This window comes from Thalassophryne amazonica, chromosome 12 (assembly GCF_902500255.1).
Source record: "Thalassophryne amazonica chromosome 12, fThaAma1.1, whole genome shotgun sequence".
NCBI lineage: Eukaryota > Metazoa > Chordata > Actinopteri > Batrachoidiformes > Batrachoididae > Thalassophryne > Thalassophryne amazonica.
In genome coordinates this window covers 34,009,706-34,037,384 of record NC_047114.1, presented here as the reverse complement: position 1 = coordinate 34,037,384, position 27,679 = coordinate 34,009,706, and the positions used below count along the sequence as shown (strand labels likewise).

General features: G+C 41.0%; 1 protein-coding gene across 1 annotated transcript; it reads right to left on the bottom strand.

Annotated features, from left to right (window-relative positions):
- Positions 1-16,623: 16,623 nt before the first annotated feature.
- LOC117521203 (calcium-activated potassium channel subunit beta-2-like) lies at positions 16,624-18,819 on the bottom strand. Its single transcript, XM_034182548.1, has 3 exons — positions 18,641-18,819; positions 18,185-18,380; positions 16,624-16,992 (listed from the first exon to the last, which is right to left on the bottom strand). Exons 1-3 carry the CDS (start codon positions 18,817-18,819, stop codon positions 16,708-16,710), a joined length of 660 nt encoding a protein of 219 aa, XP_034038439.1. The 3' UTR covers positions 16,624-16,707.
- Between the last annotated feature and the right edge of the window lie 8,860 nt (positions 18,820-27,679).

The window sequence follows — 27,679 nt, the reverse complement described above, 5'->3', positions numbered from 1 at the left end:
CTCCCACACTCACAGAGGGACTGCACACTAAACACTGTTTTCCCCCATCACAAATAAGCCCACTACTTGATGTGGAAGAAGGAAGTAATAACACCACAAACAGAATCACCTTTTCTTGCAAATGACTTGTTTTAAAGTATTCGCGAATTGAAATTTTTATCACATAATGCTCAATAGTGACATCTGTTGGGCCACAGTAGTTACTGCACGATAAACACAGGTTATTTTTGAAATATATTCTATTTGCCTCGATGAGAATTTTGCATATGCCCCCACTGTAGCCTTTAAAAATAAATTAATAACTTTGTATATATGCACATATTTGAACAGTCCAGCAGGTAGCACTATTCAGTAAGTGGCAGCACAATACATGGCAAAGGCTTCCATTTCAGGGAGACCAATGTTCGAAACATGTTTTAATATTTCTAAACGTTTCAGAATCGTATTTCAGTTTCTTGTGACCATAGGACCTTTGTGGCCGGGACGGCGGTGGGATCGAACCCAGACGGCTTGCACTAAAGACCATTCCTCTACCAGGTCAGCCAAAGGGGAATTCCCTGTTAGCAAAGCTAGCAGGAACGTCTTTTTAATCAGGACCCGGGACGTTCATCCCGCTACATTCTCATGAGTAAAGTTTTGGGATCATCCCCGTTCGTGCATGCTGACCATCGTTTCTCAACTTCAACACATAGTGAGTAGGCGGCAGCTGTGTATGGGATATTACACAGAGGAATCAGTGTTGTTTTTTTTAGAAGATCTAGTGCCTCAAAGTCCACCATATTTCAATCTGTTTTTCCTCATTATATGTTCTTCTAAGATGAAGTCACACAAGATGATGAGACGTGTGGTTTTTGAGTTATTGGCTACATAAGCTGGCTCAGATAGACTAACTCAGTCTCATCAATCCACTGATCAACATTTTTGCTGGATAACCCTGACACTGGTACCAGCACTGGGAATATTCTGCAAGTGTTATTTGATTTGCTGATAATCACACACAGACCAGACTTCATATTTACTCTCCCATGGGTATTTATACCTACATAAATTCTATCTTAAAAAATTGATTTAGAATGTGATGACAGTGTTTGGTGAAGTGTGCAATGAAGATGTTTCTGAAAAATTTAATATTGTGGAATTAGATTTTAAAAATTTACAACATGAGCATTGTGTGATGTGTCTTCTAATTCTTTAAAAACATGAAATTGGGGGAATTGGGGAAAAGTAATAAAAAAAAATCACATTTTAAATAGCAGAAATAATGTAAAGTCATTTAGAAATCATTATTTTATGAGGGTTTATTCAAACTATACATTATTAAGCTCTGTAGACTCAATGGGAATCATTCGACACCAAGATGATTTGAGGTTGTTGTGAAATCAACATACTTTTACTGGAATATTTTCCATGTCTCAACAAAAATATAAACGCAACACTTTTGGTTTTGCTCCCATTTTGTATGAGATGAACTCAAAGATCTAAAACTTTTTCCACATACACAATATCACCATTTCCCTCAAATATTGTTCACAAACCAGTCTAAATCTGTGATAGTGAGCACTTCTCCTTTGCTGAGATAATCCATCCCACCTCACAGGTGTGCCATATCAAGATGCTGATTAGACACCATGATTAGTGCACAGGTGTGTCTTAGACTGTCCACAATAAAAGGCCACTCTGAAAGGTGCAGTTTTATCACACAGCACAATGCCACAGATGTCGCAAGATTTGAGGGAGCGTGCAGTTGGCATGCTGACAGCAGGAATGTCAACCAGAGCTGTTGCTCATGTATTAAATGTTCATGTTCTCTAACCATAAGTCGTCTCCAAAGGCTTTCAGAGAGTTGGCAGTACATCCAACCAGCCTCACAACCGCAGACCACGTGTAACCACACCAGCCCAGGACCTCCACATCCAGCATGTTCACCTCCAAGATCGTCTGAGACCAGCCACTCGGACAGCTGCTGAAACAATCGTTTGCATAACCAAAGAATTTCTGCACAACTGTCAGAAACCGTATCAGAGAAGCTCATCTGCATGCTCGTTGTCCTCATCGGGGTCTCGACCTGACTCCAGTTCGTCGTCGTAACCGACTTGAGTGGGCAAATGCTCACATTTGCTGGCGTTTGGCACGTTGGAGAGGTGTTCTCTTCACGGATGATGTGAAGGAGATGTGTTGCACTGCATGAGGTATATGGTGGTCACACCAGATACTGACTGGTATCCTCCCCCCCCCCCCCCCCCCCAAATAAAACAAAACTGCACCTTTCAGAGTGGCCTTTTATTGTGGACAGTCTAAGGCACACCTGTGCACTAATCATGGTGTCTAATCAGCATCTTGGTATGGCACACCTGTGAGGTGGGATGGATTATCTCAGCAAAGGAGAAGTGCTCACTATCTCAGATTTAGACTGGTTTGTGAACAATATTTGAGGGAAATGGTGATATTGTGTATGTGGAAAAAGTTTTAGATCTTTGAGTTCATCTCATACAAAATGGGAGCAAAACCAAAAGTGTTGCGTTTATATTTTGTTGAGTATATCAGTAATCTGAGTAAGTGAGTGAGTAAGTCAATGAGTGAGTCAGTCAGAGGCAAATGTGAGGCTACGTGACCTCAAAATCCAAGATGGCAGCCAACCTAACTCTGTCAGGTCTGAACGTGAAGACTGAATTTTAATGTTTTAAGTTATCATACGTCTTTTATTTATAGAAATTGGGCTTGAATGTGGGATGTTTTGCAAGTTCTTATTTATTTTCCCACTTTGAGATCTCTGAAGTTTATTTTTGTGCACTTTAGTCTTAAGTAGGTGTTACACACCTAAATGCTAGAAGTCTATTACCAAAACTTGACTTTGTTCAAATCTGGGCTAAACCGACTGATACTGACATTCTTGTCCTATCTGAAACCTGGCTAAAGAAATCCATAACAGACAAACACATTGCTATTAAAGGTTACTGTGTTTTTTGTTGTGATCGTCCCAGAAAAGGTACAGCAATATATGTCAGACTGAAATTTTATGTTACTGTTCAGTTATCTCTTTCTCTCAGCAGTCAGTTTAAATGTTCTGAAGTTTAAATGGCCACTTTCTCACCATTGTAAACGGAATGCATTTGTATAGCGCTTTTCCATCTGCATCAGATGCAGATAAAGTGCTTTACAAATAATGCCTCACATTCACCTTGATGTGAGGGTGCTGCCATACACACCAGGAGCAACTAGGGGATTAAAGACCTTGCCCAAGGGCCCTTACTGGTAGTGGTGCAGCTTAGCTAAAATTTCCATAAAAAATTGTTCATTTTGTGATAAAAGCATGGAATTTGGCACACATATTCTAAATGAACTCATGTTTATTTTCAGATATGGAGCCATCCTGGAGCTGACCTCTAATGAGCTACAGGGGTCAATAAAGAATTACACAGGGGTCAAAATTTAAAAATGCTCCAATCATGTTGAAAACTAAACAACATTATTTGTCTGATCAGAATGATTCCAAAAAAGTATAGTTTGGACTATCTATGACTGAATTCCATGGAGTTATGGGGTAAAAACAGCAAAAATGGTGACAAAGGTCAGTTTCAGTTTGTACAGGGGTCAAAAGTTAAATTAGCTCCAATTTTGGTAAAAAAAAAAGCAAATTATTGGTTGAGTTAATAGCATTTTAAAAAGGAATAGTTTGCACCATCTGTCATGCTTAGCTATCATGCTACAGGGTAACATATGTCATACGTCATAGAATCCAATGAACGTTGACCTTGTTTGACCTTTACTTTGGAGACCAAGCATTCAGCACAGTCAAAACTATTTAATTTATTAATCCTATTATTTCAATGAATAATTTGCAGAACTTTTCACCAAAATTTAATTTACAAAACTTTAACTTTTGACCCCTGTACAAACTGAAACTGATCTTTGTCACCATTTTTGCTGTTTTTACTCCATAACTCCAGAACAGTCAGTCATAGATAGTCCAAACTATACTTTTTTGGAATTGTTATGATCAGACAAATAATGTGGTATAGTTTTCAACATGATTGGAGGATTTTTAAATTTTGACCCCTGTGTAATTCTTTATTGACCCCTGTAGCTCATTAGAGGTCAGCTCCAGGATGGCTCCATATCTGAAAATAAACATGAGTTCTTTAGAATATTTGTGCCAAAATCCCATGCTTTTATCACAAAATGAACAATTTTTTTTGCAATGCCACCCCACTATGGCTAGGATTTAAACCAAGGATCATCTGGTCTCAAGCCCAATGCTTTAACCACTGGACCATCACCTCCCTTCCTAGGCTGCTATAGATCACCCTCTGATAGTAGTGAGACTTTATCATCATTGAATAAACAGCTTTTGACTTTAGCCTTCAATGAGATTCTTTTCACAGGAGAACTGGGATTGGTTAGCTTCTGCTTCTGATAGTTTTAAATCTATGTGTGATTCTTTTAACTTAACACAAATGGTTAACAGGTCAACATGCCCAAACCTTAAATGTCCAGAGAAATCTTCTCTTCTTGATTTATTTTTAACTAACTTTCTTCATAAATATTCAGATATTAGTATTTTTGCAAATGATTTGAGTGATCATTGTGTTATAACCACTATCAGATGAGCTAAGCTCCCAAACTCAAGGCCACATATTATTCCTAAACATGATTAGAAACATTTCTGTAAGCAGGGTTTTCATCATGATTTATGGAACTTTGATTGGTCCAGGATCTCACTTTTGAATGATGTAGAGTTGGTGTGGAAGTACGTTTATGTTGCTTTTACTATTGTTATAAGTAAGCATGACCCTGTCCGCAAATTTAGAGTGAAAGGTAGAAACAATCCTTGGTTCTCCCCTTAAAGCAAGGGATGATGCCTGGGCTAAGGCCAGAAATTGTAAATCCCAGGGTGATTGGCTGATATTCATGCAACTCAGAAATCACTTTACTTCCCTTGTTAAAAAAGGCTAAATCTGATTTTTATGTTGATAAAACTACTCAGATCCTAAATGATCCTAAGAAAGTTCTGGAAAGTAGTGAAATCTTCATTTGGGGATGAAACCACAGATGAATTGACTGCTTACTTAGTAAAAGATGCACATGTTCTAACTGACAAATGAGCCATTTTTAATTATTTTAATGAACAATGTTTCTGCAGGACCTCTATTTGAGTCTGCACATCCACATCAATCTAATGTGCAGGGGGTTTGCCCTCAATCACCACTTATTAATGCTATAGCTTCAGGATTTGATCTGACTCCTTTTGATGTAGTTAAGGTCCATAGGGCTTTACAGCAGTTGGATTTAAGTAAATCTGCCGGACCTGACCACTTCGAGCCTTTCTTTCTGAGGTCAGCTGCAGACTTTATAGCAGAACCTTTGTGTCATAGATTGTTTTAATCTTACTCTTTCTTAAAATAAGATTACAAGAATATGGTCTTCCCCTACAGTGTGTCCAGGCCATCGGGTCTTCTTCCTCTTTCCTCCCTGTTCTAAAGGGCGTGCTTCAAGGCTCTCTATTAAGGCCTCTGTTGTTCACAATTTATGTGAATAATCTTTGTGATAATTTGCCTAATGCTGTGTCCTGTTTTTATGCTGATATAGTAACTTATTGTTGTCTTCTTCAGTTTTTCTTCAGCCTTTGATACTGTTCAGTCCTGTTTGATTCATCTTAAATGCAGACAACTCAAAGACCATGCTATTCTCAAATGGCAAGCAGCTTCCATCTCACCTTCCACAGATGTCAACTGCTCATGGGGTTGAAATTGAAATGTATTTAATTGATATGTAGGCATTCTGCTTGATGAGAACTTGTTCTTTAAATTGCACATAGCTAAACTTGTTTTTCATTGCAAATCAGAAAACATTTGATCACCACAACTTTTTTTTTTACCCTTGTTGAACTATGAAGACCTGCTTTTTATGAATGCTCCTGATCAGTTTTTAAAGAAGTTGGATACTGTATACCACTGTGCTTTGTGTTTTATTACTGGTTGCAGTTATCATGTACATCACTGTTCTTTATGCTGTTGCACATTGTCCATTTTTGTATGTTTGTAGGCTCTCTCACTGGCTGATTTTTATTTACAAATCTATTCTTGGACTTCTGCCCACATATTTATGCTCACACACTCTATTATAGAGTGAAATCAGCTCTACTGTGTTGTCAAATCAGGTGTTTCTACTCCAGTAAGAGTTGATTTTACACTGTGATAGAGTTGATTTAGCACCGTGATAGAGTATATTTAACTCTATTTGGACTAGGACCAGTTATCCCAGCAGAGTAAATTTTACTCTGCAAAATTTACTGTGTACCATGACAATCAGTCTGCACAGATTGAAAGTTTACCGGCTAACGTCCGGACCACCTGTTTGCAAGTTCTTCAAAACGGCCGCGGTTTTTCTCTTTTCTGCAAATATATGTACTTATGTCTCCATATACATTTCTACAAGCTTTACTTTTTCTTGTTCCCCCCTTTTTAATATTAATATATTTAAGTAAATATGGGAGGAGTGGGATACAATTAGTTATACCTAACAACTAACGTTAGCTTATCTAGCCGGCCTTAGCAACGTTCATCGTAGCTTACAAAATAGTTGGTTCCTTTGTGTTTGATAACAATCTTCTCCTGTGATGTCTTATCTTTCTTATGTCTTATTACTTATTATATTATATATACCTTTTTCTTGAGCTGCTTGGGTGGGTAGGGAGAGTTCCCATGGGATCAAAAAGCTTTTTCACCTACCATCCCTGGTTGTGAAGACCAGGCACCTAAGTGACTCTACTCTACTCTTTTCTACTCTCCTATATTACTCTTCCTTTTTAGATATTTAGATATACCTTTGTATACTGGCATAGTTCCACCTTAGAATTGGAATATAATATATAAGATATACCTTACTGAATTTTCATGGAGGTGAAACGAGCAGGTCGGACTACGAGCCGCCAGCAGCTTTGATATTTGGGTGATACTGTAAGTTTGCGTGTACAGACCTCGAGGTCGGTTAATAATCCTATACCTGAGACTTGCTTGTGCCTCTCAGTGTACGCTGTCCCAGCTTGCATCCTGCTATTATGTGCTGGACTGTCTCTGGAATACATTTGCAGAGCCTGCTGCTTGGTTTCTGTCAGTTGTCTTAGACTCCTGTTTCTTTGGATCTGGTGCTTGGGGCTTGTTCTTGTTCTTCCATAATCAAAGCCTCTGTGCTATCCTTTAGTTTGGCCTTTTCTAGCCACTGGTAGGACTTGAATACCGTTCGGATCAGATCATTTTTCAGATCAGAAAAAAGGACAAATACTGCTTTGCTTTCCATTTTTAAAAATAACTGAATGAGTAATGAAAATAAGGAACTTTTGCCTGTGATCCTGAATGAAAGCAAGGTGTCCAATGGTTTACATAATATTTTAAAATAAAAGACTTAATTGTTATATTAAATAGCAATATGAACAGTATCATTAAATTAAAAATAGCCTTTGTCGAAATCATGAAAAGTACAAAAAAAAAAAATTATAAGGAATAAAACTGATTTGAGTTTATAACCAGAGATGTCTACATTGTCTGGTGAGAAGGCAGCAATATTAATTTTATTTATAATCCTTTCAGGATAAATACATTCATCCTATCCATTGATGAGAATTCATTCAGATCAGTGGTCCTAACATGGAGACGCTCAGAAAAAATCAGGAATACCTGTTATTTTTCTGGAGTGGACTGTTAGGCAGTTTGGCCGCCGTTTGGAAGAATGTGCTGGTGCTGCACATCGCCACATCCACTGCCCAACAGTCCCTGGTGCTTGATGACAACAATACATCAATCCGTCAATCCCCACCTCTCAGTAATAACCATCTATCTGTTACAGTTTGTAGTACAAAAAGAACCCAATAATGCATACAGCTGCCAAAACAAGATGTAAGGTGAAATCACAGGTGAATTTTATTAAACACAAAGTGCACAAACTGTCCAACAATCCTCGTGAGAACAACAGGGGGTGAAGGAAGTAAAATCCAAAACACAAGCCAGAAGACTCTAAACCAAATTTAGAAAATTTGGTTTAAAAAATTTTGAAATGTTCATAACTTCTTGCAGGCATTAATTGCATGAACTAGTTGTGAACATACAACCTATTCAAAAACATTGCATGTCAATGTGTGTCAGTGTGTGCAGGGCATCTGAGCGATCATAATGAGATGTTACATCTATAGTAAACATAGCTTTACAGATCCATTATCTAACTCAGAAGAATGAATGAAAATATAACTGTTTAACCAATCCATTACTATATATATTATAAATAATTACCTTTGAGACAAGGCTTCAAATGTGTTCTCTACTGCACGATGTGCACGAGACAACCTGTGGCTGTAGATAATTTCTCTGTGATTCTGGAAGTGATGAGAGATGGTTTCATCAGACAAACTCTGAGAGCAAATGCATCACTGGCTATGAAATGATTATTTTATATAGTGTGGCATCAAACGGGAAAAAGCGGACAAATTGCACGGCAGTGCGGGTATCAAATTCATGCAAGTGTCAAGGTGCCATTAGCTGTCTTTGTGGCCTGTCCTCTGTCTGTGTCCCCGTGGTTTTTGTCATTATGTTTCAGTCCTGTGGTTCAGGTCTGTTAATCTCGTCTTTTTCCTTTACAGAGGTGATTAATGTGGCCCGTGAAAGGGAAGTTTGGGGTCCCCTGCTGGAGCTGATGCAGAGCAGGGGAGAGATACTGCATCATACAGCATCTCTTTGTGAACGATGCAGAGAGACACTATCTGTAGCAAGATTATGTTAAGTTCTTTGGAGCAGGTCTGTGGGTTGACTATGACTGCTCTCACCATCCTTCACTTCAGCTTGTCTAAGATTTTTCTTGGCCTGCCACCAGTGGTGGGCACAGTTCAGCTAATCTGATATCAGATAATTATCAAAGATAATGTTTTTGCTATCGGATTAGCTTTTCAGATAAGTTTTAAAACCATAATCGGACCAGTTATCTTCTGATAAATTTAGTTCCGATAACTTTCAATCCGCTAACATTTTCTTTGCTGGTAAAGTCAAAAACGTTTGTAAACCCTAAAACATTTACCCTGGCTTTTCAGTCGTGTGACTATCCGAGAAATTGTGGAGGCACGTCTGTCTCAATGTACCGAAAAAGTGCTGATGTCCACGTCTTCCACAATTCCTGTGCTAGTCAGACGATGTCCCGGATCAACACAGCATCCAGTTTGGAAATGAATGGCACATTCCACTGTTACAGGAGTTTTCGTCATGGAAAGAGGAGCGGAGGAATTCCGCGCATCGCGGCGGTGCCGCATGGCGCAAAGCAACACCGTGATGAAGCCTCACAGGACATGTTCTGACATGTCCAGGCTCATGCACAATTTCTCGGATAGTCACACGACTGAAAAGCCACCGAAAGCCGTCTGAAAGCCATCTGAAAGCTGTCCTGTGAGACCAACACGGAGGTGGTTTTGTCCCGCGCCATGAACGGCTCCGTGGCGTATCCCTCCACTTCTCTTTCCATTTAAAAACTCCTGTAACAGTGGAATGTGCCAAAAAAGTACTGAAGTCCACGTCTCCTGCCATTTTTGTGTAAGTCAGATGATGTCCCGGATCAACAAAGCCTTCACGTTGGAAATGATCTGGTTGATTCAGCCTGTCAATCGGCGCTCGGAGCGCGGCGCACTCTCAGCAGCTGTGGGCGGTCTTTAAACCAGCTGGATCACTCCTTAATCTGTGTAATTCCCATAAAATTGTCCCTGAAAGGCATCTGAATTTTCCGAATGGTGTCCACCTGGAGGTCTCTCACAGTTTCTGGAAAAATTTGATGCAGCAAAGCTCCAAATCATTCAGACATTTTATTCGCAATAAAAATCCAACGAGAGGGGTGAACCACTGCTCACACAAAGCCTGCTCACAGGCAAATGACGCAATCAACATGCGTGAAAAAACTCACGCATGCGCACGAAGGTTCAAGCTTGGCTGATGCAATCACACGTGATTCAAATCCATATGGTTTTTGAAAAAATAAAAAGGTCCAATACTTTTCTAACAGACCTCGTACTGTTTGTATGTCTTCCTGATGGATGGAAATGACGTCCAAAACATACGAGGTCTGTTAGAAAAGTATCCGACCTTATTATTTTTTTTTAAAAACCATATGGATTTGAATCACGTGTGATTGCGTCAGACAAGCCTGAACCCTCGTGCGCATGCGTGAGTTTTTTCACGCCTGTTGGTTGCGTCATTCGCCTGTGAGCAGGCTTTGAGTGAGGTGTGGTCCACCCCTCTCGTCTATTTTGTATTGCGAATAAATGTCTGAATGATTTGGAGCTTTGCTGCATCAATTTTTTTCCAGAAACTGTGAGAGACCTCCAGGTGGACACCGTTCGGAAAATTAATATGGCTTTCAGGGACGATTTTATGGGGATTACACAGATTAAGGAGTGATCCAGACGGTTTAAAGACCGCCCACAGCTGCTGAGAGTGCGGTGCGCTCCCAGCTCCCATCGACAGGCTGACACCCCGCTGGAACAACCAGATCATTTCCAACGTGAAAGCTTTGTTGATCCGGGACCTTGTCTGACTTTCACAAAAAGGCAGAAGATGTGGACATCAGCACTTTTTTTTCACATTCCACCGTTACAGGAGTTTTTTTCATGGAAAGAAAAGTTGAGGGACGCGCCACGGCTCCGTTCATTACGCGGGACAAAACCACCTCGGTGTTGGTCTCTCAGGACGGCTTTGAGATGGATTTCAGACGGATTCCGGTTGCTTTCCAGTCGTGTGAATATCCGATTGTGATTGTGCATGAGCTGGACATGCCAGAACACGTCCCATGAGGCTTCATCACGGCGTTGCTTTGCGCCGAGCGGCTGGAGCAGCTTCTCTTTCCATGACAAAAACTCCTGTAACAGTGAAATGTGCCATTCATTTTTAAACTGGACGCTGTCTTGATCCGGTATGTCATCTGACTAGCACAGGAATTGTGAAAAGACGTGGACATCAGCACTTTTCCGGCACATTAAGACAGACATGCGGAGGAGTTCCACGCGTCGCGGTGCAGCCGCTCGGCGCAAAGCAACGCTGTGATGAAGCCTCACGGGACATGTTTGGGCATGTCCAGCTCATGCACAATCACAATCGGATAATCACACGACTGGAAAGCAACCGGAATCCGTCTGAAATCCATCTGAAAGCTGTCCTGTGAAACCAACACCGAGGTGGTTTTGTCCCGCGTAATGAACGGAGCTGTGGCGCGTCTCCCTCCGCTTTTCTTTCCATGAAAAAAACTCCTGTAACGGTGGAATGTGCCGAAAAAGTGCTGATGTCCACATCTTCAGCCTTTTTGTGAAAGTCAGACGAGGTCCCGGATCAACAAAGCTTTCACGTTGGAAATGATCTGGTTGTTCCAGCGGGGTGTCAGCCTGTCGATGGGGGCTGGGAGCACGCCGCGCTCTCAGCAGCTGTGGGCCATCCTTAAAGTGGCAGTAACACCCCGTAATCTGTTTAATCCCCATAAAATCGTCCCTGAAAGCCATATTAATTTTTCGAACGGTGTCCACCTGGAGGTCTCTCACAGTTTCTGGGGAAAACCTGATCTTGTTAGGAGAGACGGCATCCATCCCACTTTGGATGGAGCAGCTCTCATTTCTAGAAATCTGGCCAATTTTCTTAAATCCTCCAAACCGTGACTATCCAGGGTTGGGACCAGGAAGCAGAGTTGTAGTCTTACACACCTCTCTGCAGCTTCTCTCCCCCTGCCATCCCCTCATTACCCCATCCCCGTAGAGACGGTGCCTGCTCCCAGACCACCAATAACCAGCAAAAATCTATTTAAGCATAAAAATTCAAAAAGAAAAAATAATATAGCACCTTCAACTGCACCACAGACTAAAACAGTTAAATGTGATCTATTAAACATTAGGTTTCTCTCTTCTAAGTCCCTGTTAGTAAATGATATAATAATTGATCAACATATTGATTTATTCTGCCTTACAGAAACCTGGTTACAGCAGGATGAATATGTTAGTTTAAATGAGTCAACACCCCCGAATCACACTAACTGCCAAAACGCTCGTAGCACGGGCCGAGGCGGAGAATTAGCAGCAATCTTCCATTCCAGCTTATTAATTAATCAAAAACCCAGACAGAGCTTTAATTCATTTGAAAGCTTGACTCTTAGTCTTGTCCATCCAAATTGGAAGTCCCAAAAACCAGTTTTATTTGTTGTTATCTATCGTCCTCCTGGTCATTACTGTGAGTTTATCTGTGAATTTTCAGAACTTTTGTCTGACTTAGTGCTTAGCTCAGATAAGATAATTATAGTGGGCGATTTTAACATCCACACAGATGCTGAGAATGACAGCCTCAACACTGCATTTAATCTATTATTAGACTCAATTGGCTTTGCTCAAAATGTAAATGAGTCCACCCACCACTTTAATCATATCTTAGATCTTGTTCTGACTTATGGTATGGAAATTGAAGACTTAACAGTATTCCCTGAAAACTCCCTTCTGTCTGATCATTTCTTAATAACATTTACATTTACTCTGATGGACTACCCAGCAGTGGGGAATAAGTTTCATTACACTAGAAGTCTTTCAGAAAGCACTGTAACTAGGTTTAAGGATATGTTTCCTTCTTTATGTTCTCTAATGCCATATACCAACACAGTGCAGAGTAGCTACCTAAACTCTGTAAGTGAGATAGAGTATCTCGTCAATAGTTTTACATCCTCATTGAAGACAACTTTGGATGCTGTAGCTCCTCTGAAAAAGAGAGCTTTAAATCAGAAGTGCCTGACTCCGTGGTATAACTCACAAACTCGCAGCTTAAAGCAGATAACCCGTAAGTTGGAGAGGAAATGGCGTTTCACTAATTTAGAAAATCTTCACTGTTGAGAGTCTGTTGCTCTATAAAAAAGCCCTCCATAAAGCTAGGACATCTTACTACTCATCACTAATTGAAGAAAATAAGAACAACCCCAGGTTTCTTTTCAGCACTGTAGCCAGGCTGACAAAGAGTCAGAGCTCTATTGAGCCGAGTATTCCTTTAACTTTAACTAGTAATGACTTCATGACTTTCTTTGCTAATAAAATTTTAACTATTAGAGAAAAAATTACTCATAACCATCCCAAAGACGTATCGTTATCTTTGGCTGTTTTCAGTGATGCTGGTATTTGGTTAGACTCTTTCTCTCAGATTGTTCTGTCTGAGTTATTTTCATTAGTTACTTCATCCAAACCATCAACATGTCTATTAGACCCCATTCCTACCAGGCTGCTCAAGGAAGCCCTACCATTATTTAATGCTTCGATCTTAAATATGATCAATCTATCTTTATTAGTTGGCTATGTACCACAGGCTTTTAAGGTGGCAGTAATTAAACCATTACTTAAAAAGCCATCACTTGACCCAGCTATCTTAGCTAATTATAGGCCAATCTCCAACCTTCCTTTTCTCTCAAAAATTCTTGAAAGGGTAGTTGTAAAACAGCTAACTGATCATCTGCAGAGGAATGGTCTATTTGAAGAGTTTCAGTCAGGTTTTAGAATTCATCATAGTACAGAAACAGCATTAGTGAAGGTTACAAATGATCTTCTTATGGCCTCAGACAGTGGACTCATCTCTGTGCTTGTTCTGTTAGACCTCAGTGCTGCTTTTGATACTGTTGACCATAAAATTTTATTACAGAGATTAAAGCATGCCATAGGTATTAAAGGCACTGCGCTGCGGTGGTTTGAATCATATTTATCTAATAGATTACAATTTGTTCATGTAAATGGGGAATCTTCTTCACAGACTAAGGTTAATTATGGAGTTCCACAAGGTTCTGTGCTAGGACCAATTTTATTCACTTTATACATGCTTCCCTTAGGCAGTATTATTAGACGGCATTGCTTAAATTTTCATTGTTACGCAGATTATACCCAGCTTTATCTATTCATGAAGCCAGAGGACACACACCAATTAGCTAAACTGCAGGATTGTCTTACAGACATAAGGACACGGATGACCTCTAATTTCCTGCTTTTAAACTCAGATAAAACTGAAGTTATTGTACTTGGCCCCACAAATCTTAGAAACATGGTGCCTAACCAGATCCTTACTCTGGATGGCATTACCCTGACCTCTAGTAATACTGTGAGAAATCTTGGAGTCATTTTTGATCAGGATATGTCATTCAAAGCGCATATTAAACAAATATGTAAGACTGCTTTTTTGCATTTACGCAATATCTCTAACATTAGAAAGGTCTTGTCTCAGAGTGATGCTGAAAAACTAATTCATGCATTTATTTCCTCTAGGCTGGACTATTGTAATTCATTATTATCAGGTTGTCCTAAAAGTTCCCTGAAAAGCCTTCAGTTAATTCAAAATGCTGCAGCTAGAGTACTGACGGGGACTAGAAGGAGAGAGCATATCTCACCCATATTGGCCTCTCTTCATTGGCTTCCTGTTAATTCTAGAATAGAATTTAAAATTCTTCTTCTTACTTATAAGGTTTTGAATAATCAGGTCCCTTCTTATCTTAGGGACCTCATAGTACCATATCACCCCAATAGAGCGCTTCGCTCTCAGACTGCAGGCTTACTTGTAGTTCCTAGGGTTTGTAAGAGTAGAATGGGAGGCAGAGCCTTCAGCTTTCAGGCTCCTCTCCTGTGGAACCAGCTCCCAATTCAGATCAGGAAGACAGACACCCTCTCTACTTTTAAGATTAGGCTTAAAACTTTCCTTTTTGCTAAAGCTTATAGTTAGGGCTGGATCAGGTGACCCTGAACCATCCCTTAGTTATGCTGCTATAGACTTAGACTGCTGGGGGGTTCCCATAATGCACTGAGTGTTTCTTTCTCTTTTTGCTCTGTATGCACCACTCTGCATTTAATCATTAGTGATTGATCTCTGCTCCCCTCCACAGCATGTCTTTTTCCTGGTTCTCTCCCTCAGCCCCAACCAGTCCCAGCAGAAGACTGCCCCTCCCTGAGCCTGGTTCTGCTGGAGGTTTCTTCCTGTTAAAAGGGAGTTTTTCCTTCCCACTGTCGCCAAATGCTTGCTCACAGGGGGTCGTTTTGACCATTGGGGTTTTTACGTAATTATTGTATGGCCTTGCCTTACAATATAAAGCGCCTTGGGGCAACTGTTTGTTGTGATTTGGTGCTATATAAATAAAATTGATTGATTGATTGATGCGTGCATGCATGCATGCGGCTTTGATCACACAGAAACTGAGGAAAGCTGACATTTGCTGTTGGGTATGCTTATGTATTTTGGATCAAGGATGAATGCTGCAAAAAAAGAAAGTTGATAGGACTAATTTTTTTGAGAAGTCAGCAATTTTATCTAACCAGTAACCAGGGCACATTGTGCTGCATTGCACCATGGGAGATGGGAGTTTTGGGGTTTTAAATGTTGTTATTGTGGTTTGTGTTAGTTTAATACACTGAAAAAAGTGAAACACAGTGCACTTAATTCAAAGTACTTATTTACATTGGTCTAATATACATTGTGAGAAACTAAAAAAATTAGCTGTAACAAATTACATCAATTTTTTAAAGTTGATCCAAAGTATCATTTTTTTCAGTGTACTGCTGTTAATGTTATTGATTTATTGTGTTTTTGTAGTTAAATTGGTTTAGTCAGTTTAGTTAAGTGTCATGCTGTTGTTACCATGAGTGAAAAGAGTATTACTTTTGATGTCTTCTGCCATGTCTCTGTGCGTATGTAAAAATTAAAAGTACCTGCTTGCAGCAGAATGCAGAAAAAAACAAAACGCTTTGCGTGTATGCGACTGGGGACAGATGTCATTTGCCATTTGGTATGCTAATGTATTTTGAGTCAAGGATGAACGGCGCCAAAAGGAACTTTGGTAGGACTAATATTTTTGTAGAAAATACAGATATTAGCTAATGTTGCTCATTACATTCTGGACTAACACGCCATTCCAGCAGGGGGTGGGTGGTAATTAAATCATCTTTATATTAAAAGTGTGAGTGTGTGAGTGCATGCATGTGTGATTTTATTCAGTAAGTTCAATGTAAGTATATAATATAATTGTAAATATGTTTAAAAAAATGCATGATGACACAAGAAAGTGAAAACACTTATTTCCATTGTGGTCCATTTAAAAATCAAATGACAAAATAGAAGTAATAATAAAATATAATAATAATGATGATAACAAGAATGTAAACAATTTCTAAATGCATTAAGACAGTAAATTAACATTAAAAATTATATAATTAGGTTTGTCTTCTTCGAAGTGGTTCTTCTAAAAACTGTTGAGGTCTAAGGTTCTAAAAACATTCTGGACTCACACACCATTCCAACTCATTATACAAACTTTGCTTAATTGATGTCAGCTACCTATTTTATAAACACTACCCAATCTAGACACCGTGGATCCCCACGGGCAATGCTAGTAATCTTTATATTTAGCTTGTCCAGTTAGTTATGGACCTGACTATCTTCTAAAGAAACACCTGAAGCATGTTATGTATCACGATGAAAGACTGGTTTCATTAACACTGTGCAGAAGGTGCTGCATATTGTAGCAGCCAGTTGTCTGATACAGTCTGAATCATTCCAGCCACATTTTAAAACAGTTTTGTTTTTGATTTTTTAAAGAAGGAAGTACGCAAAATATCTCAGTAAAAGATAAAATTCCTGTGACATGACAGCAAGTGGGTTTAGTCATGTATGTTTGTCTTTCGCAGGCGCCGCGTGTTCTTCACCTGGTGATCTTGCTGATCTCATCACACAGTCTACAGAGATATTGGGTGAACTTCACCATCACAATGATGAGGACGCCTCCTGTGAGCATGCAGGAAGGCCACAGCAGCAAGTGGAAGACAATGCTGTGGTCATAGAGACGGGTCAGGAGGACGCTGTCCTGATGACCGCTTGGGTCGTAATAACACGGAACTTGCTGATTCACCTTCAGATGCTCGGAGATGTTTGCTATCATGGTGTGTAAGGTCACGCTGTCCTTTTGACATCTGGGCAAGTAGAAACACTGCAGGGACAGGAACAAAAAAAAACACCAGAATTACCTAAGGAGCAACCAGACAGTAACACCTATTATCGAGGTTGCATCTCTTTTATTTCACAATTTTACATCATTCTCAATATCATTTGACACATTTTGTATCTTAATTTTGGTTTCTTGATAAGGAAAAAAAAATCTAAATCCTCGATAGCACAGTTTTCTGAAGTGAGATGAGTGAATGGGTATAACTACACGGACATCTGACAGCGTCAGCTTTTGAAAGGGTTTGATGGTTCTCCCTGAGTCCGTGTGGTTTTCCCCCCACAATGAAGAACATCCTTATTTAGGGTCTGTTCCTTTCTCTGCCCCTGACCAAGGCAGCATCTACATCTGGAGTTGGTCCCCGGGGGCCAGACTGTGGCTGCCCACTGCTCCTAGTGGTTGGATTGTGTCTAACTGTAATTAGGATGGGTTAAATGCAGAGGACAAATTTCATTGTATGTACGTATATACAATCACAAATAAAGCAAACTGTTATTAATTGGCACAGATTTTACACTGATTCGACAAACCCTCTGTGATGTCACCCATAGGTTTTCTGAAGAGCGGGTTTGAAGCTCAAAATGGGGCGGTTCCAAATGTCACCATCTTGGCACTCTAACTCCAAGGCAAACCCATAAATGGGTAAAGAGGTGGAGCATGGGCAAAACATAGGTGGGGTGAAAGAAACTAAACTACCCCCATCTCATAGTTACCAAAGAAAGCTAACAGGCTAATCTTGGTTTGGTTCATGCATATTTTTTGCAGCCTAAGAAGTGGTTTTCATAACAGGTGGCTTGGGGTGTGAGTATTAAAAATTATGATGAAACTATTACCTCAGGAACAGAGGAGATAACCTCACCAAGACCTCAATACCTGCTAATTTGGTCGAATGGTGCTAATATGTCAGTGTCGAATGGTGCTAATATAAATTCATAATCAAAATTTCAGTCATTTATTTATTTTTAACCAGGGTAAGAAACATGTTTATTTCTGCTATAAAGTCAGACATTTTAACATGGATGTCTAGGGGAAGTGAGTCACTTTTGGAGCAAGGTTCAAGTGGCCATTCAAGGAACTGCGAGATTTGCCACTTCCTGTGTTGGCTTTATTTTGCAGCACCGGAGGTTGGAGCTTGTTAATTGCTCATGTTTCCCCTGCAGGGTCATACTGTCCTCACCTCAGAGCTGGCGTCCTGGGTGTCTTCATTGTGAGATAAGCGTTTGACTCCACCCGTGCTGTTGACGCTCACGTAGACCTGCAGACACGGGTACTTGGAGACTCTCCAGCAGTCTGAGCCACAGTTGTAGGAACAGTTTATTTCTGCTGTGACGGTGGAGTTGACAACAACACAAACACCTTCTTCTGTCCAAACACTGTTTTGACATTTAAATAAAGATCCAGTTTAATTCCAAAAGCCACATTCTTGGATGCTCTCATATGAAATCAACTGAACTTGTTCCTGAATTTCAGATTGTATAATGTGTTTATTTATTTATTTTGCAATTTTCAGCTTGAAAGACCACAGAACCAATTTGTCAGCAAACTCATCCGATGAATAAAACATGTTTTTGACAGAATTTTCAAAGTTAACAGCTGCAGAGAGTAGAAAACATATTTCTCCTAACAAGCCTACCTGTCAGCATAGGTGCGCAGAATGGTGATTCCCAGGACAAAGTACATCATGAAAGAAAACAGGATCATTCCAAGACCCAAAAGTATGGCTCGATCTTCACCAGGCTTCAGTGCTGTCACTGTCTTCTTCTTATCCAGTAAGTCCAGCTCACTGAATTTCTGATAGATTGATCTGATCATAGAAGGCAAACATAAGATAAGGCTCATGCTGTATGTTTCCTTGGAAATTCCAGTATATTTATTTATTTAACCATTATTTAACCAGCTTAGCCCTACTGAGATCGAGATCTCTTTTGCAAGGAAGACGTGGACAATTATAAAGATCCCAACTCACCTAACCTGCGTGTCTTTAAATGTGGGAGGAAACAGAGCACCCAGAAGAAACCCAAGCAAACACGGGGAGAACATGCAAACTCCACAAAGAAAGACCACAGGTGGGAATCGAACCCATGACCTTCTTGCTGTGAGGTAACAGTACTAACCACGTCACTGTGCGTATAAAAATGACAGATCTTTAAAGGTAGCTAAAGCCACTTTGAATTTATATAAAAGCAAGGATGTCATATTTGTGTAATATTTTTGTTTATTCCTTGTGCTGCTAACAGCACAGGAGTTGGACGGCAAAAGTCTTTATGTGAGGGTGAGTGAGTGACTTAATCCCAACTAGCTTGTGTAAACTACAACCAATAATAATAAGAGGTGTAGTGGAAAGCTGTACCAACATTCAACGTACTAAGTCTGCATCAAGCAGAGGCCATGAAATTTCTTCAAAAGAAGAGATTCAACACAGCAAGGCCTGGTATATCTCCAGGTATCAAAGGGAGACCCTCCGAGCCAACACAGGATTTAAGATTCTCTAAAGTGCATTCCTCATGGAGCTGTGGATTCCCTTATCAGCCCGAAACCAGATGTGCTAACTCCTTTCTCATCAGACACCAGAAGAACATACTTTCTCCCAAAAGTCTAAAAACTATGTCGTTAAAACAAGATTCAAGTAAAATCATCTCACTGAAGAACTGCCATCAACTTGTTGATCACAGTCCAATTTCTCTGGTCAAAATCGGCCCCAATTGACAGAGTTCACATTTTGTGATGAAATCCAAAACCCACTCCCTTCCAGTCCATGGAACAAGAGTGACCCCTGTTGGACGAAGTGGGGAAGGGCATGTAACAATTATGTACAGTGTTATGTTGTAACCAAGTTTAAAAAGTGCATTTTATTGTTGTAACAGAAAAAAAAGAAAAGAAAAAGAAACAACGTGACCATTTAACCTTACACGTGACATATATATATATATATATATATATATATATATATATATATATATATATATATATATGGTATTTTGTGCTCTGATTATAGTTGTAGGAAGTTTATCAAGTGTGTTTTTCATATAATTGTGTTGTGTGGTATCTCCATGGAAAACCCTGTTTACTAGAGTTTTACAATACAGGACTTGCTTGGTTTGTAAGCGGGAATTTAAGAATAACAGACGCTGATTTATTAGAAAATTAGACAAAGGAACACAAAGAAAACTACAGTACCCAGAATTCTTAGGGGGGGGGTGTGGACCTTTTAACCCTTTAAAAGCAGGCGCCCCAGGGAGTCGTTCTCGTCCTTTTCACTCTTCCTCTTACACTCTCTTTTTCCTGGGTTTTAAGACGCTGCCTCGTCCAGATTTTACGACCCTTTGTCCGCCACCACATAGCTTAAACTTATTTCTTGTTTGTGCGCGCCAACAAGAAATTACTTTTTCCTTTTTCTACAAATAACTTTTTCAACTTTTGTAAAGTCAAACGCGCAGGCACATTTAACTTCTTTTGACGATTTTTCAAATTAAAACCTTTTTCTTCTTAAACTCCAAATACCTCTCGTGAACATTTTCTCACAAAGTCAACTATTTTTGTATTGAGTTTTTGATTTGACCCGGCTTTCAAAGACGACAACGAAAGGCAAATTTTGGAATTTTTTGGATAGAGAATAAAGACACTCAAACCTTTATTCTGACAATCCCAGACTACAAGTGCTGCAGAGATAAAAACATCCAGGTCAGCTGAGACGTCAGCAACGATTTCAACCGCCTCTGCAAGTCACAGCCTAACAACGAAAAGCGTCCCCGGTAACCAACGAAACTGGGCGGGGTGACCGACAGAGTCTCTTTGTCAAGGTCCCTGAAGCAGCTGTGTGATGGACGGATCATCGACTGAAAACGAGATGATTCCAGCACCTGACCTCACAGAGACCGATCTGCACAGTGCCTCCAACGTAAGACCGGGCTATGGTTTCAGATAAAAACAGAGTAGCTTTAATTAACTCTATCCACCAGTACTAACGTTCTCTCACATTAATAAATACCAAAAGTAAATTCCCTGATGATTAAAACGGAATTTATTCTTAAACTCCCGCAACTAAACCAAATTATCTGAACATCATACAATAATTGCTCAGTGAAATTCATCATCCTTAGAGTGCTTACTGTGATATGTCCTGTTATGTAACTGTAAATAAATGTTTAAATGTGTGAAGTTGTCTGTGATTTTGTATGACTTTACAGATGTGTGGAATCTGACCTCAGAACGTACGACTGAAAGATTGAGACACAGTAATTAAATTTAGACTGAATAATTAAATTGAGACTGATTAATTAATGAATGTTTAAATTGAAGTACCTATGCTTCAAATAGCAGGGGTGGTGGTCAAGCGCTTGGTTTCAGTTCAGAAGGCTCCAGGTTCAAATCCCACCCCTGCCACATTTCTCCATGTAACGTGCAGTTGCGTCAGGAAGGACATCCGGTGTAAAACCTGTGCCAATTCAACATGCAGATCCACCTTGGATTTGCTGTGGTGACCCCAAGTGTAAAAACAAGGGAGCAGCTGAAGGGACTTACTTTTACTATGCTTCAAATAGGCGGTGCCCTTCTTTGAGGTAAAATTATCCACAAGTGATCATTTCAAATATCCTAAAACACATTATATTCTTCCTGATCCTGGTACAGAGGTGTCATCTTGGAATATCCAAAATAACAGTATGTAAAATGTATCAACCCACTCACATCTGGTGACTTTGATCTAACACATCAGTTAAACGGGCAGTTTTATTTTGACAATGCTACAACCCATAGATGTGTCTGCCACCTGCTGCATGGTTAGTGGATACTCAATAAATTACAAACATCTGAGGATGAAATCACACGTAGTGCTTCCCGTATATATTAGTAAGACCCTTCGGCTGCACCCTTGTTTACACTCAGGGTCTCCACAGCAAATCTGAGGTGGATCTGCATGTTGAATTGGCACAGGTTTACCGCTGGATGCCCTTCCTGATGCAACTCCACATTACATGGAGAGATGGCAACAAGGGTGGGGTTTGAACTGCAAACCTTCCGCACTGAAACTAGGTGCACTAATCACTTGGCCACCACCTCTGCCCACATCCTATATACATTGTTTGCTCATTACGGTGCTCCACTGAGCGAACAGCGAAAGTTAAACCAAAATTAAATAGACTGACCACAAGATTGGGGTTGGTGCCAAAATTATAAGTGGCACTCCAAATTAGTGCTGGTTAACTCTAAACTCTGTTCCACAGTGTTCCAAATTTTTACAACACCTATGGTTTGAAACAGTGTTTTCAAGCCCATATCCATCCATCCATCCAGCACTGGAATGTGTGGGGTCTACATGGGAGCTGTTTGAGCACCAGAGTGTGCCTATGGGTTTGGGGGTGGTTATGGTTAGGGTTAGGGGAAGGAGTAGGGTTAGGTTATGGGAAGTGCGTGGAGAGGGTGGACTGTTTCAGGTACCTGGGAGTACAAATCAGAGCTGATCTCACCTGGTCAGCGCACATCAGCCATCAGGTGGAGAAAGCCCATCAGAGACTCTACTTCCTTAGGAAGCTGAAGCAGTCCCAGCTTCTCCAAAATCTGTTGGTTAGATTTTACAGGGCCACTGTCGAAAGCTCCACTGTGTGGTTTGCGAGCTGCACGCCAGAGGACAAAAAACTCTACAGCGGGTGGTGAAAACAGCAGAGAGGGTAATAGGGACCACATTGTCCCCTCTGTCTGAGATTTATGGTGGCAGGCTTCAGAGGAAAGCCAGCTCCATCTCTAAAGACCCCACACATCCCAACTGTTCACCCCCCTCCCTTCTAGAAGGAGATACAGGGCACTAGGTGCACGCACCAACAGACTGCTAAATAGCTTTTACCCGCAAGCGGTCAAGTGTATAAATCCTTCTCCTTAACTGCACCTTATGTAGATGAGCACTTTGATATATATATATATATATATATATATATATATATATATATATATATATATATATATATATATATATATATATATATGTTGTTTTTAGTTCTGTGTGGTTGAATGTGATATGTTGCTCTTTATGATATATTGTTTTATGATATGCTGATTTGATGCTGAAGAGATGCTGCTAAAATGAAGTTTTATTGTGTCGACAATGACAATAAAGTTCTATTTTATATAACGGCTGAGTGGATCCTTGTCATTTGATTGGTGCTTTGTACATCACATGAGATGGATTAATTCATCCCATTTGTGTTGCATTGCATTTACGAGGTCTGTGATAAAAGTAACGGACCTTATTATTTTTTTCAAAAACCATATGGATTTGAATCACGTGTGATTACATCAGACATGCTTGAACCCTCGTGGGCATGCAAGAGTTTTTTCATGCCTGTCGGTTACGTCATTCGCCTGTGGGCAGTCTTTGAGTGAGGAGTCGCCCACCCTCTCGTCGTTTTTTTCCATTGTTTAGGAATGGCTCAGAGATAGCTGCTTTGTTTGATAAAAATTTTTTCAAAAACTGTAAGGCACAACTGAGTGGACACCATTCGATAAATTCAGCTGGTTTTCGGTAAAAATTTTAACGGTTGATGAGAGATTTTGGTCTGATAGTGTCGCTTTAAGGACGGCCCACGGTGCCTGACGGCGATCTGCGCTTCGAGGCAGCAGCGTCTCGCCGTTTCAAGTTAAAAACTTCCACATTTCAGGCTCTGTTGATCCAGTAAGTCATCAGAGAACAGAGAACTTTCAGAAGAAGTCAGCATGAGGAGTTTATTCGGACATTGCATTGTTAACGGACATTTTGTAATGAAAGAACGTGCGGGCAGAGTCGCATGTCGGGCCGGACCCGACCGCGGGGGGTCGCGACAGGAAAAACACCTCCGTTGGAAACCTTAAGGGGCAAGTTGGAACATGCCCAAGCTGTTAAACAATTTCTCAGTTACTCACTTGTTGAAAGCCATCGAAAGCCGCCTGAATTTTACAAATGGTTTTCAACACGGAGGTGTTTTTCCTGTCGCGGCACACACAGATTCGCCAAGTCGTCACGGAAACGACTCGGCGAATTTGCGCGCACGTCTTTCATTAAAAAATGTCCTTAAACAGTGGAATGTCCGCATAAAGTCCTCATGCCGGCCTGTTCTGAATCTTCTGTGTTCTCTCACGACGTCCTGGGTGAATTAAGCCTTAAATTAGGATGTTTTCAGGTCGAAACAGGCCGACGACAGCGCCTGGAAGTGCTGCGCGACGTCCCGCTCCGTGGGAAGCCCTTAAAGTGACAGAAACACCCCATAATCTCTCATCAGCCGTTAAACTTTTCACCGAAAACCATCTTAATTTCTCGAATAGTGTCCACTCGGATATCCCTCACAGGTCCAGAAAAAATGTTGATAAAGCAACGCGTGCCGTCCGCAGCGGCTATTCAGGCAAAGAGATTCCGACGGGCGCGGTGGAGCACTCCTCACTCAAGGCCTGCCTACAGGCGAATGATGTCACCGACATGCGTGAAAAAACTCACGCGCACGAGGTTTCAAGCTTGTCTGACGTAAAAACATATGAATCAAATCCATTTATTTTTTGAAAAAAATAAAAAGGACCGCTTTTTTCATCACAGACCTCGTAGAGTGCAGCTTGGTTCCATTTAGAATGCAAATTTGGTTCCATACGTTTGGTACCATTGCACTTTGCACACGTGCGCACACACAAACACACACGCGCATGTCCTCATGCGTGTGCACACACATGTGCACGCCGCCCATGCTTGTACACACACACATGCACACGCTCACAAAAAACAAATCCACTGCGCTGTCTGGAGGCTGTTGGCAGGAAGTTGGAATGAAAAGCTGGACTCATTTCTGATTTTTTTTTGGTAGTACACACACGCACAAGCACCAACCCAGTTGCGTGTGTGTGCGCACAACGAGCTAACTGACACTGCTAATTCTTGTAACATGTAAGAGCTCTGCTGTGGCATTTAAATCCAGCATTTATGTGGTGACTGTGAAAACTGGGTGGCTTATAATAGAAAGAAAAAGTTAGTTAAGACAAGAACGGTATTGTTAACTCACCAGTGCACCACCTGGGCTTACACTGTACGATTTTTGGCCCTTTTTCAGCCAATTTTTCACTCGTGCGAGAGTTTTTTGGATCGCACCGAGTTTCAGCTTAATCGTGCGTCCTACTTCGTGCAGTCTACATGGAGTAACGAGCTGCATTTAACATCTCACGACCACCTCCCGATGGGGAATCATATGGTTGAATGAAAATCAAATCTGTTTGATATTTTTGGTCGGCCGTCGTGACTCGTGAGGGTTCCGCGCTGTTAAAGCAGCGCTACAAGCGTCTACGTGCTGATTACGTCACACACTGTGCATGTGCAAACACTGGAGAGAGCAAACAGTGATCTCATGTAAAGTCTAACCTAATATCATATTAAAGTTCATGCCTATCAGCGCGTACAGTGAGTGGAATCAGGTGGGGGGAGACTGAATCTATATGTGCGCGCACACACACACACACAACAGGATTTACGACAGATGAGGGAATAAGTTGCTACACCTTGTGCAGCTGTAACACTCCGTATGAAATATAGTTTATTTATACAACAGTGTAAGTACCAACACCTGTTATGAATGTTTGTTTTCTTTTTTTTACCGTCCTCTCGTGAATCATGTTGCTGTCTGCTGTGTGTGTGTGCGCGCGCATATATACGTTCAGTCTCCCCACCTGATTTCACTCACTGTGTGCGCTGATAGGCATGAAATAAATAATTAAAAAAAAGAAACGCGACCCCGACATGTGGTTTTTGAACGTACAACAGTGAACAGTCAGATCGTATCAGAGCATCGGGCCGTACAGTGTGAGAACATGAATCGTGCGCTCTGAACTTTTAAACCCTGCGGTTTTGTCACAGAGTTTGAGCTGGAACCAAGTACAACGATTGATAATATCGTACAGTGTCTGTCCAGCCAAGTCAGTGAAGTCTGTAAGTAGCTGGAAGAGGTGGTACTGTACTACAAATGTTGATACGGCTGACATCCTGGCATCAACAGGCATGTAGCCTGTTATGCCCAGCCCTATTTACCATTTCTCTCTTCGCTGTGTCTTCCTGAAAAAATATCTGTGAGCTTTGCACACTTGGCAGCATCTTCCTCCAAAGCTTTTCTTTTTCTTAATCTAGCTTTTTCAGCTCCACCTGGCTTTTTTCTGTCCATCTTTTTATTCACGGGCCAGTCCTTCTATACTTGCTAGTAGCGCAAGTCCCATCTGGGTGCACAGGGCTTGATTGGACTGAACTAACTGTAATGAATGCATAGGGGTGTTAAACGTGTAATGGGATGTCCCTACCTTAGGCTTTGGAAAAGATAACAGTGTTGCAAAAGAAGCAGTCTTAAGTTATTTTCTTGTGAATTTTCATGATTGTAAAACATTTATAACACTTAATGTCTTCTCTTTAAGATACAGCAGCCCAAGTGTCTTGCTGTGTAGCCTAACAGTTAGTGGTGGTCATATATGTATGCATATATTAACACCCCCTCACAACGGCCCCAGATTGGACCAGCCCACTGGGAAAACTCCCGACTCTCCCGATTAACCAGCACGCGGTAGCACACACACACACACAAAATCCACTCCACTGTAAGCCATCTGGTTGCATGAAGAAGTGTTCAGATGAAAAGCTGAAGTTTTTTTGGGCTGGACTGAGGAACTACACAAAGTCTTTTTTTCTTCTTCTTCTTTTTTTAATGGAAGTCCAAAATCAGTGCACAGCATCAATGGGCTACACGTCACAATTTGGACTTTAGCAGCAGTGGAACTGTTATGTGTCGGACGCAGCCCGGAGAACCGACCAGCGTTTGAAGGACCCAGTATGAAATAAGCAGAGCACGGTACAAAAGATAACTAAATTTAATTACATAACAGTGATGTGGAAAATATAACAAAAGAGTGCGCGGTCTGGCGTGGTGGTGAAACGGTGTGCTCCCAGCAGCACTAACGGTCCGGAGCCAGAAACTGTTCGGACCCAAGGACCCCGCCAACACCCCCCAGGTGGCCGCGACAAACCGAGTCTGTGAAAGAAGAAATCATCATGTGAGTCCACACTCCACACACAGAGAGACCGCTCAAAAGTGTTCACAAACAGCAAACACTTCCTGGCTTAATTACTAATCAGCTTCCCACCCTGCAGGCATGGAACACCCTGTTCACAAACTCAACTGCAGTGGAAGCTGATTAAACGACTAACATAACAGCTCAATACAATAAGGTGTGAGGGACACCACATTTACTGACTGTATAAATGTTAGTCACAAAACCTAACGTACCTCAGGAAGTGTGCTGACGAGCGTGAGACCTCACCCCCTCCTCTTTCACAGACCATGCATCAAACCTGGACGTTCTCTGCATCCACTGATGATGAGATGGCTCTCGAGATGACGATCTCACCCGTCTGGTCACAAGGTCGAGTCTCTGGCAAATACACACTGTGTACTCCAGACTTAAATGCCACCATGCACCAATCCGTGTAGATGCAACACAGCTGTGAGTCCTGACGAGCTGCACTTGATCAGCCTCAGGTGATCAGGGTGAGGTCCTGATAATTCAGCCACACAGCCACTCAGTCCTAAATGCGTACCACCTGGAAGGAAAAACAAAAGACAGCACAGAAGACAGAAACAAAAGGCAGCCAGGCCCCCCAGCCACAACAGCACCCCACCCTCACGGGAAG